At 35.9% G+C, this 17,238-nt stretch overlaps 2 protein-coding genes across 3 annotated transcripts; one reads left to right on the forward strand and one right to left on the reverse strand.

The window, feature by feature from the left end:
• Positions 1 to 97: 97 nt before the first annotated feature.
• On the reverse strand, positions 98 to 1,237 carry LOC125223746 (Protein prenylyltransferase superfamily protein). The gene has a single exon (XM_048127034.2). The coding sequence runs from the start codon at positions 1,180 to 1,182 to the stop codon at positions 199 to 201; it is 984 nt and encodes a 327-aa protein (XP_047982991.1). The 5' UTR covers positions 1,183 to 1,237; the 3' UTR covers positions 98 to 198.
• A 12,478-nt stretch (positions 1,238 to 13,715) lies between these two features.
• Positions 13,716 to 16,970, forward strand: LOC125185620 (VAN3-binding protein-like). 2 transcript variants are annotated; one of them, XM_048082178.2, is made up of 7 exons: positions 13,716 to 14,195; positions 14,659 to 14,784; positions 15,370 to 15,799; positions 15,878 to 16,099; positions 16,183 to 16,232; positions 16,321 to 16,378; positions 16,523 to 16,970. In XM_048082178.2, the coding sequence occupies exons 1-7, from the start codon at positions 13,947 to 13,949 to the stop codon at positions 16,735 to 16,737; spliced, it is 1,350 nt and encodes a 449-aa protein (XP_047938135.1). In that variant the 5' UTR covers positions 13,716 to 13,946; the 3' UTR covers positions 16,738 to 16,970. The 2 variants fall into 2 exon arrangements, with proteins under 2 accessions (XP_047938135.1, XP_047938134.1); XM_048082177.2 differs by having other exon boundaries at positions 13,718 to 14,195; positions 14,656 to 14,784.
• Positions 16,971 to 17,238: the final 268 nt, after the last annotated feature.

Below are 17,238 nucleotides of genomic sequence, written 5' to 3' on the forward strand. Positions count from 1 at the left end.
TATTTCAGTAGTACAACAATCAACAAAAACAAATAGCAATGAAATTTAATGCTTTGATTAAAGAATAAGTGCAACAATTGACTGATTACATTGCCTCTGATCTCAAAATAGTACTTTATTGAATTTATTGATGAATAATGTTAGAAACATCAGAATTTGAATAACCGCAAAATCTCAATTTTCTGATATCAAAATCGATTAATTGGCCTCATCAGTACCAAAAAGCTTCATTCTCGACAATGGCGACCGGAGATAGCCTTCCACTTCAAATTTTTTGGGGGAAAGCTGTTTATACTTGGCGAATTGCTGCTTTGCCTCGTCGTTCTTATCCAACAAGCTGTAAATCATACCTTTGCAGAAATAGGGGCGGAAATCGGAGGGATCCTCCATCGCCAGCTCATCGTAGCTCCGCAGCGCCTCCTCCACATCCTTGTGAAGGAACTGCATCTGCGCCATGATCAGCCTCACGTCTCTCGCCTCCTTCGCCTTCATCTCGCTCTCCGCCACCCCCAGCGCCTTCTGCAGCCGCCGCATCACCTCCTCCCTCTCCCCTGACCGATCCATCAACAGCGCGTTCTCAAACAGCGCCTCGAAGCTGAGCGGATTTCGCGATAGGATCTCCTCGAACGCCTCGCGCGCCTCCTCGATTCTCCCGATCTCGCTCAGGAGCCTCGCGATCATGAACCTCCACTCCTGATTTTCCGGCTGCGCGGCGGAGAGCTTCCGTAGAATCGAGAGGCTCTCGGCGTCCTCGCCGGCGTCGAGCTTCTCCTGGAGGAGCTTCTTCAGCGCGTCGATAGCTTCGGAGCTGGATTCGAGGAGCTGCGTCAGAGGCGAATTCGCGGCGGTGTCGTCGTCTTCTTCCTGTTGGATGTCTTCGCGGCCTACGGTTGCGGTTAGGGTTTCGGATGGCTTCGGAAGCTCCGCCCTGGCTGGGGATTGGAACTTCGAGAATGTCGCGGCGGCGATTACGACGGCGCAGGCGGCGGCCTTTAGATGGGGAATGAAGGGGATTGGTGGAGAGGGGTTGGTTGAGGAGGAGGAGGCGGCTTTGATAGCGAAATTCTTCTTGTGTGAGGATAGGATGGAGGCGGGGAGGAGAATGGGGGTGGTCGCGGCGGAGCTATGGGCGGAGAGAGGCGACGGAGATAGAGGAGCGGAGGCTGAGAGAGGGGAATTCATTTTTGGAGATTGAGATTTTTAGGGTTTTTGGATTTGGGTAAAATGTTGAAAGGGGAAGAAGAAGGATTTATCATTTGCAGTTAAATAATTTAATTAATGTTTATTACCTAAAACCGACCCGTTATCATTTTGTGGGTCGGGGATACACTACTCTCTTTTAGAATAAAATTATTTTTAATATTTAATTAATTTCTCTTCTTGTTATAGTAGTAGTAGTAATTATTTTCGAACCCACTTCCCTACCATTGTACTTAAATAAGAAAAATTATATGAGGATTATGTGGAGAAATAGGAGATTGTAATTTGTAACAAAGAACAGAACTTATACATGAAAAAATGTGATTTTTTTTTTTGTGTAAAATGGAGTAGCAAATTTGATCTCTATTTATAAGCAATGAAAAATTCTGAATTTTGTTAAAATATACTGTTAGTAATACTACTATACATATAGGTGTTAAAATATACAAGTGTAAGATGTTTATCATTCACCAATGAAAATATATAAAGGAAGGGTTCATTTAATAATTCCCATATAGTATTAAAATATAGGTCTTGAGTCTTCATTTGCTTTTAGGGTAATTCGATTCACAACATTTATTTCACCCACCATAGAATAGACTTCATTCTAATAAATACTATAGCCCATTAACCCCAAATAATAAATACACTAATTTACTATAGCCTCTAGTATGAAATTTTATTAAAATGACCCGAATTAAGTGTTAGGTTAAATTTCACCTAAACGCAGAGTAGTAGCGGCGCCCATCCCTCACTCGTTTTTAAATACTCCATATTTCATAGGAGTATTTGATAGTGTAGAACTCTTAAGAAAAAATAAACAATTTAATTATTTATTCAAGCCGAGGTTATAATAGGTAAAATGATGCCCCTGAAAAGAATTGCATTTAATTTTTATTTTTTAATACCGTAGACTTCACAATCTTAAAAATAAAAGGAACACTATAGTACTCATATTAAAATTGGACTGGACCACTAGCCTTATCATTTTTCTATGCTTCTATTTTTGGGCTTGGCCCATCTAAATAAACGGGCTCATAATTAAAATTTGTTTCTTTGTCTATTTCCAATATCTTTATAAAGCAACATACAAAAGAAATCAATCAAATCATCATACTATATAAAGTCCACTATACATTTTGTCATTGTTTGCTATTTGACACCCCAAAAAAGAAGAGTTTCTTAAAATAATTTCCGGCGAGTAGAGTTCATCAATCAGCAATTAAAATGGAGTAGCATTGATTTCTTAGAAGAACTCATAAGTTTTACGTGTAAAAGAAGTGGACTTGTATTTAAGAAGTTACACTTAAGAATATAAGAAGAATTTGATTGAAGGCAGTGAGAAAAGACAGGCCATCAGAGTGCGGCCGCGGAGGTCCGTTAACGGCGGCGTAGCAGTGACACATGTGACAGCCTAGGTTGCCATATACTTGTACATAGAGGAAAATGTCATAACAGTAACACCATTAATTATAGTATGAACTTGGGAATTCGTGTCTTTTGCCATTGTTAAATGTAGGAATAGCATTTTTGTGTAATTCATTTTCTGATTTATAGTCGTATATGCTATGATATTTGGACGAATTACAAAGGTGATTTTGATTTTTCAAATATTTGGAAAAAGGCTAGCATCTTTATAAAAAATTACTATAAACTAGAATTAGGATGGGGTGTTTGAGATACTGAATCACTAAATTTCGAGCATTAGAAAGTGTCATCGGGATATCATCATTACTTGTTTTTCTTATTCTTTTAGCTATGCATTTGACCCAAATATTTATTGGTAATTGAAGCTAGTGTTTAGATATGGTGTCTGTGGTATAATTATGTACGTGTTGAAAATTACAGTTATTACGTCTTCTTAGACAATCTATTTGTGTGCCTAAGTGGAATAGGCCAGTGACACACTGACACTAACGAAGTAGAGTCAATAGTGCAAAAAATAAACAAATTACATGTTTTTTATATGAATAGGTATATGTTGAAAAATAAAATTGCAAATGTAAGACAACTTAGTTACTTAGACTAAGCTTATAATCTTTTAATTATTTAAATTTTTTTTTGTAGCAGTTAGGTAGGATAGGATATTTTTCTTATCATACTTATTATAAATAAGTAATAAAAATTTTTATTAGTATTATAAGAAGAATGGAATTAAATAAAATATTTTTCATTTTCTCTTTCACAATTCTCCAGACAAATTGATTTCTCCTCCTCTCTCTAAAAAATGCTTTCTCCAATTCATCTTCCAATTCATCTATATTCTTTTGCTATACCAATCGGAAGGGAAGATGAACCCTATCAAGCATGCACGCACAATAAATTAATAAATCTGAATCAAGTTTTATTTTGTCAGTGCATTTATCAAATTTTATTCAACGTGATAAGTAAATGCTAATTTTCGATTTTGTCCGGATCGGATTCTTAGTATCCTCTAGTATACTAATATTATTATTTTTATTTTTGTTATTACTTGCTTTGTAAGGGTTAAATTCAACCCATGTATTCACCGCATGACCTTTACTATCATGTTATTGTTAGCTCATATCTCATTCGCAACATCATGAATCGACGTTCATGTCGTTATTGTGTGATTGTCTATCAGGTTAGTGTTATTATCGTTTCATATTGAATTTAAGTTGTTATTATATTGTGTCAATATGAATAAGGTTCTTTTGCTAACGCATTCATATTGTGTGTGGGTCTATTATTATTAAATGTAGGAGTCAAATTCTGGGTTGAATATTTTTTTAACCAGTCATACTTGAATTTTGTCGTAATAGGTTAAGTCGATATAATATTGGCCTGATAAGCTCAATCTGCATAATTTATTAGTCCAATATCACTATATAATGGCTAAAATTTTAGAGGAAGTAAAAAGTGAGAAATTTGATATATCGGGGTAATGAAATAGCAGAATAGAGTATAGACTATAGAGAAATAGTTGAATGAAATGATTACATTTGTTTGCAATATTGCTATCCATCTGTAGCACTAGGTAATTTGAGTCGTGGATGCTTCATTAATGGGGGAATTGCCATCGACAGCCACCACATTTAATTAGGCATAATGTCAATTTACGAATTATTATCCACTTATCCACATATCAATTCAATAATTCACGAATTAATATTGCTGTCTTTTTAATAATTCAATATTTTATGTCACATTTCGCATGTGTATTGTCATATCGTTTAGATAATTGTCACTTATAGAATATTCATTAATAATAGGAGTTTATTCATTGTAGATTTTAACATTTGTGATAAATATTTAACTGTTGTTACACCTTAACACTAAGACCCAAACAATACATAGAAAATACTGTAGTAGGAAAATTGCTATGAGATTGTCGTTCCCCGAACGGATAAAATTATCTACGTTATAAAAAAATTTAACTTATTTTTTACGATAATTAATTCGATTTTTAAAACTAATAAAAACCATGTAGTTCGATTTGTCATACTTATGTTTTTTTAGAATTATCTACAAATAAGCCAACTTACATGCTCATCATGAAATTGAACTATGGATTATATATTATACTAGATGATGGTAAATTTTCTCTTAGTATATTTAGTTTCAACATTCAATAGGAATGCTCTTGATTGTAGCATCATTTTCTATTTACCACATTTTACAAAGAATTATTATTGATAGGTAAAAAGAGAGAAAAAATAATTCAACCAAAAAGTGTTGTTTTTATACTTTATTTGGTTTATTTGAGATTCGTACTCTCGTCTCTTGACCTTACAAAGGTGAGGAATACTACTGAACTATTGTGCCGTGGTGATCTAAAAATGTTATCATAGGAGTAACATTTAATAATTGTGACATGTTCAAAACAAGAGTTCCCAGTAAAACTGTCGAAAATTGTAACTGCATTTTAAATAAATGTGTTTGAGTTATTATAGAATAAATAAAGAGTTAGTATTGGCCTTTAAAAAGAAAGAAAAAATTCACTTAAAAAGTGTTGTTTTTATTTTATTTGTTAAGTTTGAGATTCGTACTCTCGTCTCTCGACCTTACAAAAGCGAGGAATACCACTAAGCTATTGTGCCATGGTGATCTAAAATATTGTTATAATTTTATACTAACATATACATAAATCATTCTAAAATTGCAAATCAAACGCGGTGCTATTTTTGAAATTTTACACACTACTGAATTCTAAAATTGCAAATCAAACGCGGTGCTATTTTTGAAATTTTACACACTACTGAATTCTAAAATTGCAAATCAAACGCGGTGCTATTTTTGAAATTTTACACACTACTGAATTCTAAAATTGCAAATCAAACGCGGTGCTGTTTTTGAAAATTTACACACTACTGAATTTTTTAACATTCAAAATTGCAAATAAAGTGTTGAATTTGATATATCAAGCTGGAGATATGTCTTCCTTTAATCAAATCTTCAATATGAGTTATGTCTTCCTTTAATCAAATCCACAATTGAGTAATGTCTTCCACCAAAAAAGAATTTTACTAAATATCGTAAATGAAACACTTTTCATGCTAAGCAAGTTCAATGGTGGTTGGTGGTGGGATTTAATATCATCATTTAATATTGAACAATTGAATTAGAGTTCTGTCCACATCTCATTTTCCAATCAATCAATTTCCAACTTCCACGCTTCTCATTATTATTTTAATTATTATTATTATTATTATTATTATTATTATTATTATTATTATTATTATTATTATTATTATTATTATTATTATTATTTCTCAATATTGGTTAATTTAAAGTACGTACTCCCTCCGTCCCATAAAAGTTGAGTCGTATTCCTTTTTAGTCCGTCCCAATAAAGTTGAGTCATTTTCTTTTTTAACTAAAGACAAAACATCTAATCACTCTTACTTTATTCCATCATTTACTTTACTCTCTCTTATCTTTCTTACTTTTTTTATCTCTCCTATTTATTTAATATAAATTCTTAATCTCCGTGCTTAAAAATTTTGTCTCAACTTTTATAGGACGGGGAAAGTACTAAAATAGGAGGTCCATTCTCAGTAAAATCGATTGATGTGATATTAATTCAATCGACATAGAGTTATAGGTACTAAAAGACACACGTAGCATCCAAATCAAATGACATCAAATGGATTTCTTTCTTTTATTTATTTATGCATCTAGAATTTATAAATAATCCAGTTGTAGAATGCTACCATGCTCCACAAAATTGGATTTTGCAAATGACTCTATAGAGTTGTTATAGTAAGATTGTCTCCGGCGGCGCCCCTCACATTCGCCCCTCCCACACGCCCTTTCCATGCCACGTCAGCACTAGCCCCTCCCATTCCACTGCCACATCACTAGCCCTTCCCATTGCACTAGCCCTTCCCACTCGCCCCTCCCACTCGCCCTTCCCACAATTAAATTAATTCACAATTAAAATTTAAATTCACGGAAGACATAATCCGACAAAAATACGAACGGGAAATACGAATATTTCGTTAAAAAAAAACATACATAATTCGAAAAAAAAAATTACATAGTAGAAAAAAAAAACATACATCATGCGAAAAAAAAAAACAACCACATCAGTGTCCACCCCTCCGCGTCCAAACCTCTTCGATGATATCCTCCTGAAGTCGAATATGGGCATTTCTTTGCCGCATGTCGGTAAATGCGCGCAACCGCTCAACCTCTCCATGAGGTACACCCATGTTCACATTCGCGGTGGCCACGCCGTGGCTGGGTCCGGCACCCGTGTCATCTTCGCTGTTCCACTGAGTCAATTCGTCCCCTTCACTTTCGACAATCATGTTGTGCAGAATGATACACGCGTACATGATGTCGCCGATGTTGGGGATATACCACTGCCGTGCCGGACCCCTCACCATCGCCCATCGATTCTGGAGCGCACCAAATGCGCGCTCAACATCCTTGCGCGCTGCCTCTTGCCGGGTCGCAAAGTAGCTCTTCTTTGGCCCGACCGGATGCTTGATCGACTTCACAAAGACGGGCCAGCTTGGGTATATCCCATCCGCCAAATAGTATCCCATGTTGTGCTGGTTGCCGTTGGCGATGAAACTGATGGCGGGACCAACGCCATTGCACCTATCGTTGAACAAGGGCGACGACTGGAGGACGTTGAGGTCGTTGTTCGACCCGGCTACTCCAAAATAAGCATGCCATATCCACAGCCGGTAGTCAGCTACAGCTTCAAGGATCATCGTGGGATGCTTGGCTTTGAAGCCGGAAGTGTGTATCCCCTTCCAGGCGACGGGGCAGTTCCTCCACTCCCAATGCATACAATCGATGCTGCCCAACATCCCAGGGAACCCGTGCACCGACCCGTGCATATTGATCAGCTGCTGGCAGTCTTCGGGGCCCGGACGTCGAAGATACTGATCCCCGAATATCGCTCTAACGCCCGCGCAAAACTCCAAAAGACACTGGACGGCGGAAGATTCCCCAATGTGGAGGTACTCGTCGAACATGTCGGCCGGCCCTCCGTACGCCAGTTGCCTGATTGCGGCCGTACACTTCTGTATTGGCGTGTGTCCGGGTTTGCCAGCCGCATCCTCCCTGATCCTGAAAAACTCGTACCTCCTCTCTAATGCACCAACGATATGCATAAACAGAGGACGATGCATCCGAAAACGTCGGCGGAATAAGGCATCCCCAAAACGCGGCTCTGGAGCAAAGTAGTCCTCATACAACCGCTGATGTGCAGCAATGTGGTCCCGGGGTACATGCCGTCGGCGATGGATTGGCCGAGGCACGGCTGCCGCCGCCTGCTGCCGCCGCTGCTGCCTCTGCCGGATCCGTCGATCAATCGCCGCTTGCACAGCGAGATCCAATTCATCATCGCTAAAGCCATCACTATCACTAGCGCCTCCGCCACTACCACCCGCACGACTACTCGCCATTACAGATAATTGAAAAAAGAGGTTTAGAGAGAGAAACTTGTCAACACAAGTGGTGTGAATGAAATGATGTTGGAGGAGCCCTATTTATAGAGTTAAAAAAAAAAAAAAAAATATGTCGGACGTCCGAGTTGGGACGGGCGACCTTCGCCACAGTGGCGCCCGTCCCACTCGCCCGTCGACGGGAGGGGCGAGCTCATCGCAGGGGCACCCGGAACGGGCGTGGGCGCCCTTCCTGCCCACTATGGCGCCCGTCGGGTCGCCCGTCCCCGACGGGCGAACGGGAAGGGCGCCGTAGGAGATAACCTAAAAGGTTAAAACTTAAATTACTTATGACACATCACAATATAAAACCTTTAAGATTTGATTTTTCTCAATTATATCAATTACTCAAAACGATGTGAATTGATTCAAAATGAGATGTTTTGGGATTTTAAGAAGGTGAATAAACGTAGTATCTAATTATTTCGTGATAATTCAAACCAAGACAAATGTCTTTCAATTACTTTGTAGTCTTTAGAGGTTTGGATATATTTTTATAAACCGTAATCAACTGCAAAAGATTTATGTATTACTGATACAAGTAAGTAATAAAGTTATTTACAAACATAATCCCCTGTTGAAATGTACCCTTGTTCGTAATCAATCTGCCAAGAAGATTGAAAAAAAAAACAATAAAATTATTGAAAAAGTGGATTCCATGTGCTCTAATTAGACAGAAGGGTAAATTTACACGACAATTTTATATACTTAGTAAATTCTGTACTTGTTTATTGTTCACATGTGTTTCTTTTCAAAAGAACCAAACATAGTAACTAGTTAAAAAGGGTAATTGAAAATCATAAACTATTACCGAAATTTGGTATTCCCACAATTTTTAAAGTTGGTCGGATAAATAACGAAGTTTAACAATCGTGTGAATTTATCATGGCGATTATTACTTGGAAAATTAGAAGCTAAATAATATGGATTGTTACTGATACACGTCTATTTCATAAATGAAACACATGCTGCCACATAAGATTAAATAATCGAAGTTAGTTTTAGTCAATGGCGGAAAATATTCACCGTGGGAATTGCACAATTATTAAAATTCATGATTTATCAAGCCGACTTTAAAGATAATGAAAATTACCAATTTTTTATAATAGTTTATAATTTTTTTGATCAATTATTCTTTATAAAAAGTAGTATAGTAAGTATTTAAATTGAAATCATATTGTTCATTGTCCTTTCCCTTGTAAGACCAAAGTGCTTTATGGGATACTCCATTCGTGTTCACGTTGCTTTCGCTCTTTTATTATTGCTTTATCAAATAATGTTGTTCAAATCAACTTATAAAACCTTGAGTGAAACAAATAGTAGTAAAACTTTCTAACATAGGTCCATTTTATCCTTTAGTACATTTGTCTAAAAATAAAGCAAAAATCCGTGTGCGTCTCAATGCACGAAGCTCCGAGCACCATCATCTCATTCAAGTTTTGAGGCATCAAAAAACTACGGAGTACTAATTTTTTTTTTTTTCAAATATAGTCTGGCTTGAAAACTTGAAATGTAATCTAATTATGGATGCCCCTAAACGTAACTCATCACGTGTCTAGTTCATAGTAATTAAATTGTTAGTATAAGTTTATTATTTTTCTCAAATGTAAGTTTAAAGTGTATTAATCACAATAGAATATACAATTTCATTGAAAAGAGCTTGAATGATTTAGTGATTAGTCCGAATGAGTAAATAATCCACTAAGTGTAAGCAAAAGGAATGTTTGTGCATCAAAATTCCACATTAGCCTCATCTTTTGACATTTTATGCCACCTTTTTGTGCATCAATATTGTACTAGCACTGAAATATTCGACACTTACTTTTAGTTACAGTTGTCGAAGAAAAGATAATGTATTTATCAAACAAGTTTAGTTTATGATCAACAATTTATTATTTACTACTAGTATAATGTTCTTCAAACACCTAATTACATTATTACAGTGTCTTGTTACTTTGTAGTACTAATATACATTAAAAACACCCGTTGGCTTGTTGCATGTTATTTCTAAAATTCTCTAAATATGCATTAGAAAAGTTCACTTTTGTGGCCGACCAAATATTAGACCAATGAAAATTATCCATAATTTATGTTTTTTTCAAATCATTATACAGTACTGGTATTTTTTTTAAAATTATAAAATTGAAAATCTGGTTATTGAATGATGTCATTTCGCCGAATATGATCATTGGATTTAATTTATGTGGAAACTTTTCCACGTAATCATGAAAAGTGAGTATATATAATTCGAACTTTGTGAGGGAGAAGTATAATTATAAATAAATTTCATCACAATTTGCAATATATACTGGATTAATGAACTTCTTCTTATGATATCACACAAATATATATAGATGTATTTGTGAAGAAACTTGGTAAACATAATTTAAGTAGGATTACTATGTTATCACATTATTACTCTAAAATATTTTAAAGTCAGTACTATATATTAGGAAATTCATTTTTATTTTGAATTATACTCCACTCTTTCGGATATTAGTGGATTTATTTTAACCCCAAGAAATATTAAATATTCGTTCAAATCAAGTAATCGAACGTGACACCAGAAACTAGCTATACTCTTTAAAATGGAAGCAAAATTAACCAAATTAAAATCTAGTAACTTTGATATCCAAACTTATGCTCTGAAAAAGAAGTGAAACACGAAGTGGGGTGAAATTGTCCACGCGCATTTTAGTGAGGAGCATGCACTATAACTAATAATTGGAGTAGTATTCTTTATCAGGAAAATTCCTTCTCTGCAAATTGTCTAATGTGCGCCTACTACAGTACAAGGCGTGGCTGCTTTTTCAGCACCACAAATATTATTTAAATGTATAAATAATTAAAATTTTAAATTGAAAAAGAGGAATTTTGTTTTATATTATTAGGAATTTAGGATCTCATACTTCACTACAAATCAGAGCTTTTAAGAATCTGTGGTCTTGGCTTATCTTAGTTAGGTTTTTTAAATTGTGTTTATAATTTTATTTGAGTTTGTTAATTTCAATATACATCAAGGATTTTAATAACAATAAATATTTCGTACAAAAAAAATTATATTCGCTTTAAAGTTATATAAATGTTTGCACATGGTCATATCGTACCTAGTGGCTTCATAATTGGTAACTAATGGGCTCCTCAGTATTTAATTAAAACGTTATGAAAATTGAAAAAAATGTGCTTCATTTGAAATGTAATTTTTCATAATCTTGTTTATTTACTACAGTCACGTATCAACTCTTTTGTCCATATTGACATTATTTGTTTTATTTAATTTGATTCTAATACATTGAAAACAGTTAAAAATATCATTACTATTAATATTTGTTAAAAAAAATTGAAGCTCGCAAAAAGAATAAATCAATCTTTGATTGTTACTCCACATAATTTGTAAATTAATGACGTCAATAATAACTTTGAAAACATTACATTTGCTAATTGTGTAAGTAGTCACTTATCAACGGTGGATTATTAGGGTTTAGGATTTATTTTTGCTTTGAGAAACTTTGAAAAAAATTTTGAATGAAAATACAATAAATGTGTGACAGTAGCAATTGTGAGTTGAGAGCCACACGAGTAGAGAAACAAACATTAGCATTACATGCGGTGGTTATAACTCCCAATCATTGATCATCACCATTCATTCTTGTTGGCCTCTTCTCATCTTATAATACACATTTTACAATTGCATGCCACCCTTCCCCACCTCATTTATTACTTATTCATATGCCTTGGGCTACAATATATACTATTAATACTACTAGATAAGATTATCATTCCTTTTTTTCTATACTTTAGTCACCTGTCACAATTTTTGTAAAAAATTATTCAAGTCTGCATTTCCTTGTTGAAAGTGATTCATTTCATTAATATTTTGTAGTGTGTGTGTGTGTGTTTCAGTCATTATGACTCCCGTGGGATTATGTTAGTGGAATCCTAATTACTAAACGAATAATTTGAGAGGAAGCAAAAGTCAATTTTTTTAATATTATGTGGAGTATCATTATTTTGAAGTGCTATATGCTGACACAAGTATAAATGTCGAGCTTGAGTAGTATTTATAGGATTTTTGACATGATGGGGTTAGTGTATTTTGTGGGCATTGGACCCCCTAGTAATTATTTTTCAGCTTTTACATAATGATATTTTTTTTTATCAGAAAGTGAAATTATCTTTTTGAAGTGCAGTAGATATATTATTACACTGACGTAGTTCTGTATATATCCTGATTAATATTTTCGATTAGTAGAAAATAGGAACTATTGAATTTAATTATGTGACATATGGAGTAATTATTATCTCAATGAATGAAGGATGATTTCATATTTTGGTACTTGTACTCATTGATGATGATTATAACTAAGAGTAAATTACACATTACTATTACAGTTGGTTTATTACAATAATGACGTGCCATTTTAAGATATGCAAAAAATTTATCAATATTCCTACAAAAGCTACGAATATGGTTCCAATAAATTTCGAAGTAGGAGTACAAAAGTATGATCTTTTTTGAGAGCTTGGTATCTTGCCTTTCTCTTTTCACCTAATCATGTAGTAGTTGATGATCTTATCAACGTTATAATGTGGAAAGAATCAAACATTCCAAGAAAAGCATAACAGTGATATATTAGAGGTGGTGATGGTGTGTTTTAGTAATTCTTTCAACTTTTTTTGTTGAGCAGCTACGATTGTCTTAGTTTTGATGGTCTTATCTTTTGTGGTGTTTTTTTAAGATTTTGGCTCTCTATTGTTCTTGTTGGTTGAATTTCTTTTTGTGACGCATGTTTTTGCTGCTCACCGTGCTTTTTGCTTTTGTCTTCATTTGTTTTGCAAGGAGTGTGAGGTATTTATGGCAACTCTGCTTTTCTTAGGTTCCTTCTGATATAACGTGTGTAGTTATTTGTACTCTTGGACTCTTAACTCACTAGCATCTCTTGATAGCATACTTCATACTTGTATAGGAGTAGTAATCAATTGTCAATTAATAAAGTTTTCATAATTCAATAAATAGTCGTTTTCCATTTTAATTCGTCTATCATATATTTTTTTAATTTTAATCCGTGAGTGTTTATATTTGTAGTAAAATGTCCTATCACCTATTCTCTATTTCTCTTCCTCCTATCTATTCAATTTTAACTTACTAAACTATTTATAGTTGATCGATGATCGACCTTGAATTATGTTACGTTGGTTGAGGCGAAATTGTGAAATAATTCAACATATAGTCATTCACTACAAAAAATTGCATTGGTGATAGCAACGTGATTAATGGATTAATCTGATAAGAATATGAATTCAATAAGCCTTGATTAAAATTCTTTAAATTTGTGCCTGCATATGTCGAGTAAGAATTATCAATCCTTTTCACACAATATTATCCACAAATTTATCTACAACTATAGATTTATTGGACGAATTAACATATTAAGATCATGATTTAAAATATCTAACGTCTACATCAACCTCAATTGTATAAAGATCACTTAAATTCATCATGTGCATAAGTTTACCTATTTATTTAACCAACCATATAAGTATTTTACTTAAAAATGCATGAATTTTCTGACTACATTTTCCACATCACAATGCTATTGTTTCCCCCAAAAAGTGGCGAGGGCAAGATCGTCATATCCCAAAACTATAAGCGACAAACTTCATCTCAGTTTCTGCAACTCTTTCTTTCCTCTCTCTCCCAACGCCAAATCTCTCTCTCTCTCTCTCTCTCTTTACATAAACATTCTGCTATAAAGAAAGAAACAAACTTTGTTACTCACGACGCTCTCCCATTATTCCTACTTCAATCCCAACACAATTTCAATGGAGAGGCCGAAACTGAAGCCCATCTACAGAGGCAGAGCCACTGCAACTCCTCCCTCCGATCCAATGGAGTTCCTCTCCCGCTCTTGGAGCGTCTCCGCCTTCGAAATCTCCAAAGTCCTCACCAACACCAACCCCAACCCCGCCCCCGACATCATCTACGAAGAGCCCGCAGTCTCCGGCAACCCCTTCTCCTTCGCTTCTTCAGAAACTTCCCAGCTCGTCATGGACCGCATTATGTCTCAATCGGTGCGTAAAGATTCAACCTTTTTGTCTGATTTCCCAACATTTCTTGTTTTCTAGTGTGTGTTGTGTGTGTTTTTCTTTCTAATTCCTTCCCTTTGTCCATATCTTAAAATTCTTGTTTTGGAGTTATGTAAACCATTCTCTTTTTGTTATTTTGTGATTTGTTTATGAGAGATTTTTTTACTAAATTTGATTAAGGAAGGAAAAGTGTTTAGTTTGTGGGAAAAACAAAAGTTAATTTCTTGGAACTGTAAGTTATCAAGGAAGCATTTATTGGTTAGGTAAGTGGCATTATGTTTTCTTGGATAAGTAAATTATTAACAATAATTATATCAATAAGAGTACTCTTATTCTCTGGGTAAAATTGGTTGATGGGATCAAGGCTGGGGAATTATTTAACCAAAGCAATTATTCCTTTGTATAGTAGGGATTTGAATATGAAATGTGTGTACAACATGTGCAGCAGGAGGTATCACCACGCACTTCTGGAAGGCTGTCTCACAGCAGTGGCCCCCTCAATGGCGGACAGAGCTGTGGTGGCTCTCTCACTGACAGTCCACCGGTCTCCCCCTCTGAGATAGAAGATCTCAAGGTCCTTCTTTTAAATTAATCTCAACCAAATCTTGTTTTTTTGTCTTTATTTGAAGTATATTATATGGCACTGTTTTTGTCTTGTGATCATGTTCTCTGTATGAACACTCTGATGAGAGAGAGTAAGCTTTATCTTTATCCAAAACATAGTCAGAATATGTTAGTACCACAGTGATGCTTTCCTTCTCCCACACTTCAAGATTGCATATTTGTTTAGTCTATTTCTTTTCTTGTTTGTTTAAAAATTTTATCTTTATGATTATGAGTAATGAGTGTGCAATTTTGAATCCTTGTAGATGGAATTATGTCGGTTAGACTGTGAATTTTTTTGAGTATTTATAATGTTTTTTATTGTGGTGATATTGATGCATGTGAATGGTCCCTCAAAATGATAGGTACAAAGTAATTGCTTGAGTTATGAGACATCTATGCTCTTTCACTTGTTATTGACAAGTTTCACATAAATGTTTCTAAATTGCTGCCAAATGTGTGTAAGGAAATTCAAGATTGAATTTTTGTGGGGTGTTCTATTATGATGTGTCATGAGATGGAATTGAATTTCTCTGATGAAAGTGGATACATACAGGCGTGTATTCATCAATACAGTCGAGCAAATATTCCGGTGGGTAGCCAGTACAAGAGCAGCAGCACCGCGGCTGTGAGTGGCGGAGGAAAAACTGTTGGGAGGTGGTTGAAGGATCGGAGGGAGAAGAAGAAAGAGGAGGCGAGGGCGCACAATGCACAGCTCCACGCAGCCATCTCAGTCGCTGGGGTGGCGTCTGCTATTGCTGCCATCGCAGCTGCCACAGCTGCGTCGTCTGGGGCAGGGAAGGACGAGAACATGGCCAAGACGGACATGGCTGTGGCCTCTGCTGCCACGCTGGTTGCTGCGCAGTGTGTTGAGGCGGCTGAGGCAATGGGGGCTGAGCGCGACCATCTGGCCTCTGTTGTGAGCTCTGCTGTCAATGTCCGATCAGCCGGTGATATCATGACCCTTACAGCTGCTGCTGCCACTGGTGCATATTCCACCGCATATTTTGATGATTCGAGTGATTTTGAAATGTGTATAAGTGTTTTTCTTGATGTTGATGTAGCTCTACGCGGGGCTGCCACTCTGAAGGCGAGGACGTTGAAGGATGTGTGGAACGTAGCAGCAGTGGCACCTCTGGACAAGGGGGCGGGGGTCGTTAGTGGTGTCAGTGGGGGGAGCAATGGCAGTTCCAGCGGCGAATTCATCCCCGAAGAAAATTTCCTCGAGATATGTGGCAGAGAGATTCTTGCAAGAGGCTGCGAGCTTTTGAAAAAAACTCGAAAGGGTAAGAAAATCGATCTTCCAAGAATCGATGCACACTTGCTCGTGTGGTTTTCGTTCCTATCTAATTAACATTGTTTATCGCAGGCGATCTTCACTGGAAACTAGTGTCCGTTTACATCAACAGAATGGGGCAGGTAGTGATCAAGATTTCCATTTTAAACTTTCCAAATTCTTCATAGATTAATTTTTGTTCTAAATTTTGTTATGTGGTGATTGTAACAGGTGATGCTGAAGATGAAGAGTAGGCATGTAGCTGGGACAGTCACTAAAAAGAAAAAGAGTAAGTCTATATGCTTTTAGCTTTTGTTCAATGATGGGATAAGATTTGGAAGTGAAGTGATTCCACATAGGGATTAGAGAAAGCAAGATGAGAAAGATAGCCCACCATATCATTCTTCCTTTTTTAACATTTTTGAATTTGCAGATGTGGTGTTGGATGTGCTCAAGGATATTCCTGCGTGGTCCGGGCGCCACCTTCTCGAGGGGGGACCGGAGCGGAGGTACTTTGCACTGAAAACAGTCGGGCGAGGCGTCGTCGAGTTCGAGTGCAAGAATCAGAGAGAGTATGATGTGTGGACCCATGGAGTGTCTAGACTACTTGCCATTGCTGCTGAGAGGAACAATAAACATAGGGTTTGATGTTTCTCATTAGTGGTTTAGTATAGAAAGATAAGCCTCTATTTTGGACTAACAATTTGGTAAGTAGTATGGGTGAAATTGGTAGTGAAAAAATGTGGTAAAGTTGTTTGATGTTAATCCACATGGGATGGATGGATCCCTTTAGTTTTAATCTGGAGAAAATGTAGTATTTTTTGGGATTGTGTTTGATTTTGAAATATTAAAAAGAGTAAAGTGAAGGAAAGATTGTGAAAGCATGTGATCTAAGTTTTTGTTGTTTCTCTTTTGTTCTTTTTGTTGGATTAAGATTGGTCAAAAGGAGAGGGAGAATCCCATTTTAAACAAAGAAACATAGAAATGATGTTTCATTCTTTTATATAATATGCTTTGTGGGACTTGATTTTTCACACTTTATAATGGGCTAATGGGGAATCTAGATTAGGGTTGTGGCTTGTGGTTTGCAATTTTGTTATGTACTGCGTTATTTCTTGTCTCATTTTATATTTGGCAATCTAGATTAGT

Source organism: Salvia hispanica, chromosome 1 (genome assembly GCF_029641045.1).
Source record: "Salvia hispanica isolate PSC_SH4W2 chromosome 1, Shi_PSC_v1, whole genome shotgun sequence".
Lineage (NCBI taxonomy): Eukaryota > Viridiplantae > Streptophyta > Magnoliopsida > Lamiales > Lamiaceae > Salvia > Salvia hispanica.

What these genes read in the sequence shown, in the direction of transcription:
- LOC125223746 (XM_048127034.2), bottom strand. Translation starts at nt 1,182, where the DNA reads ATGAATTCCCCTCTCTCAGCCTCCGCTCCTCTATCTCCGTCGCCTCTC.
- LOC125185620 (XM_048082177.2), top strand. Translation starts at nt 13,947, where the DNA reads ATGGAGAGGCCGAAACTGAAGCCCATCTACAGAGGCAGAGCCACTGCA. An exon ending in ACCGCATTATGTCTCAATCG is followed by an intron (nt 14,196 to 14,655) that starts GTGCGTAAAGAT and finishes CAACATGTGCAG; the next exon opens with CAGGAGGTATCACCACGCAC. An exon ending in CTGAGATAGAAGATCTCAAG is followed by an intron (nt 14,785 to 15,369) that starts GTCCTTCTTTTA and finishes GGATACATACAG; the next exon opens with GCGTGTATTCATCAATACAG.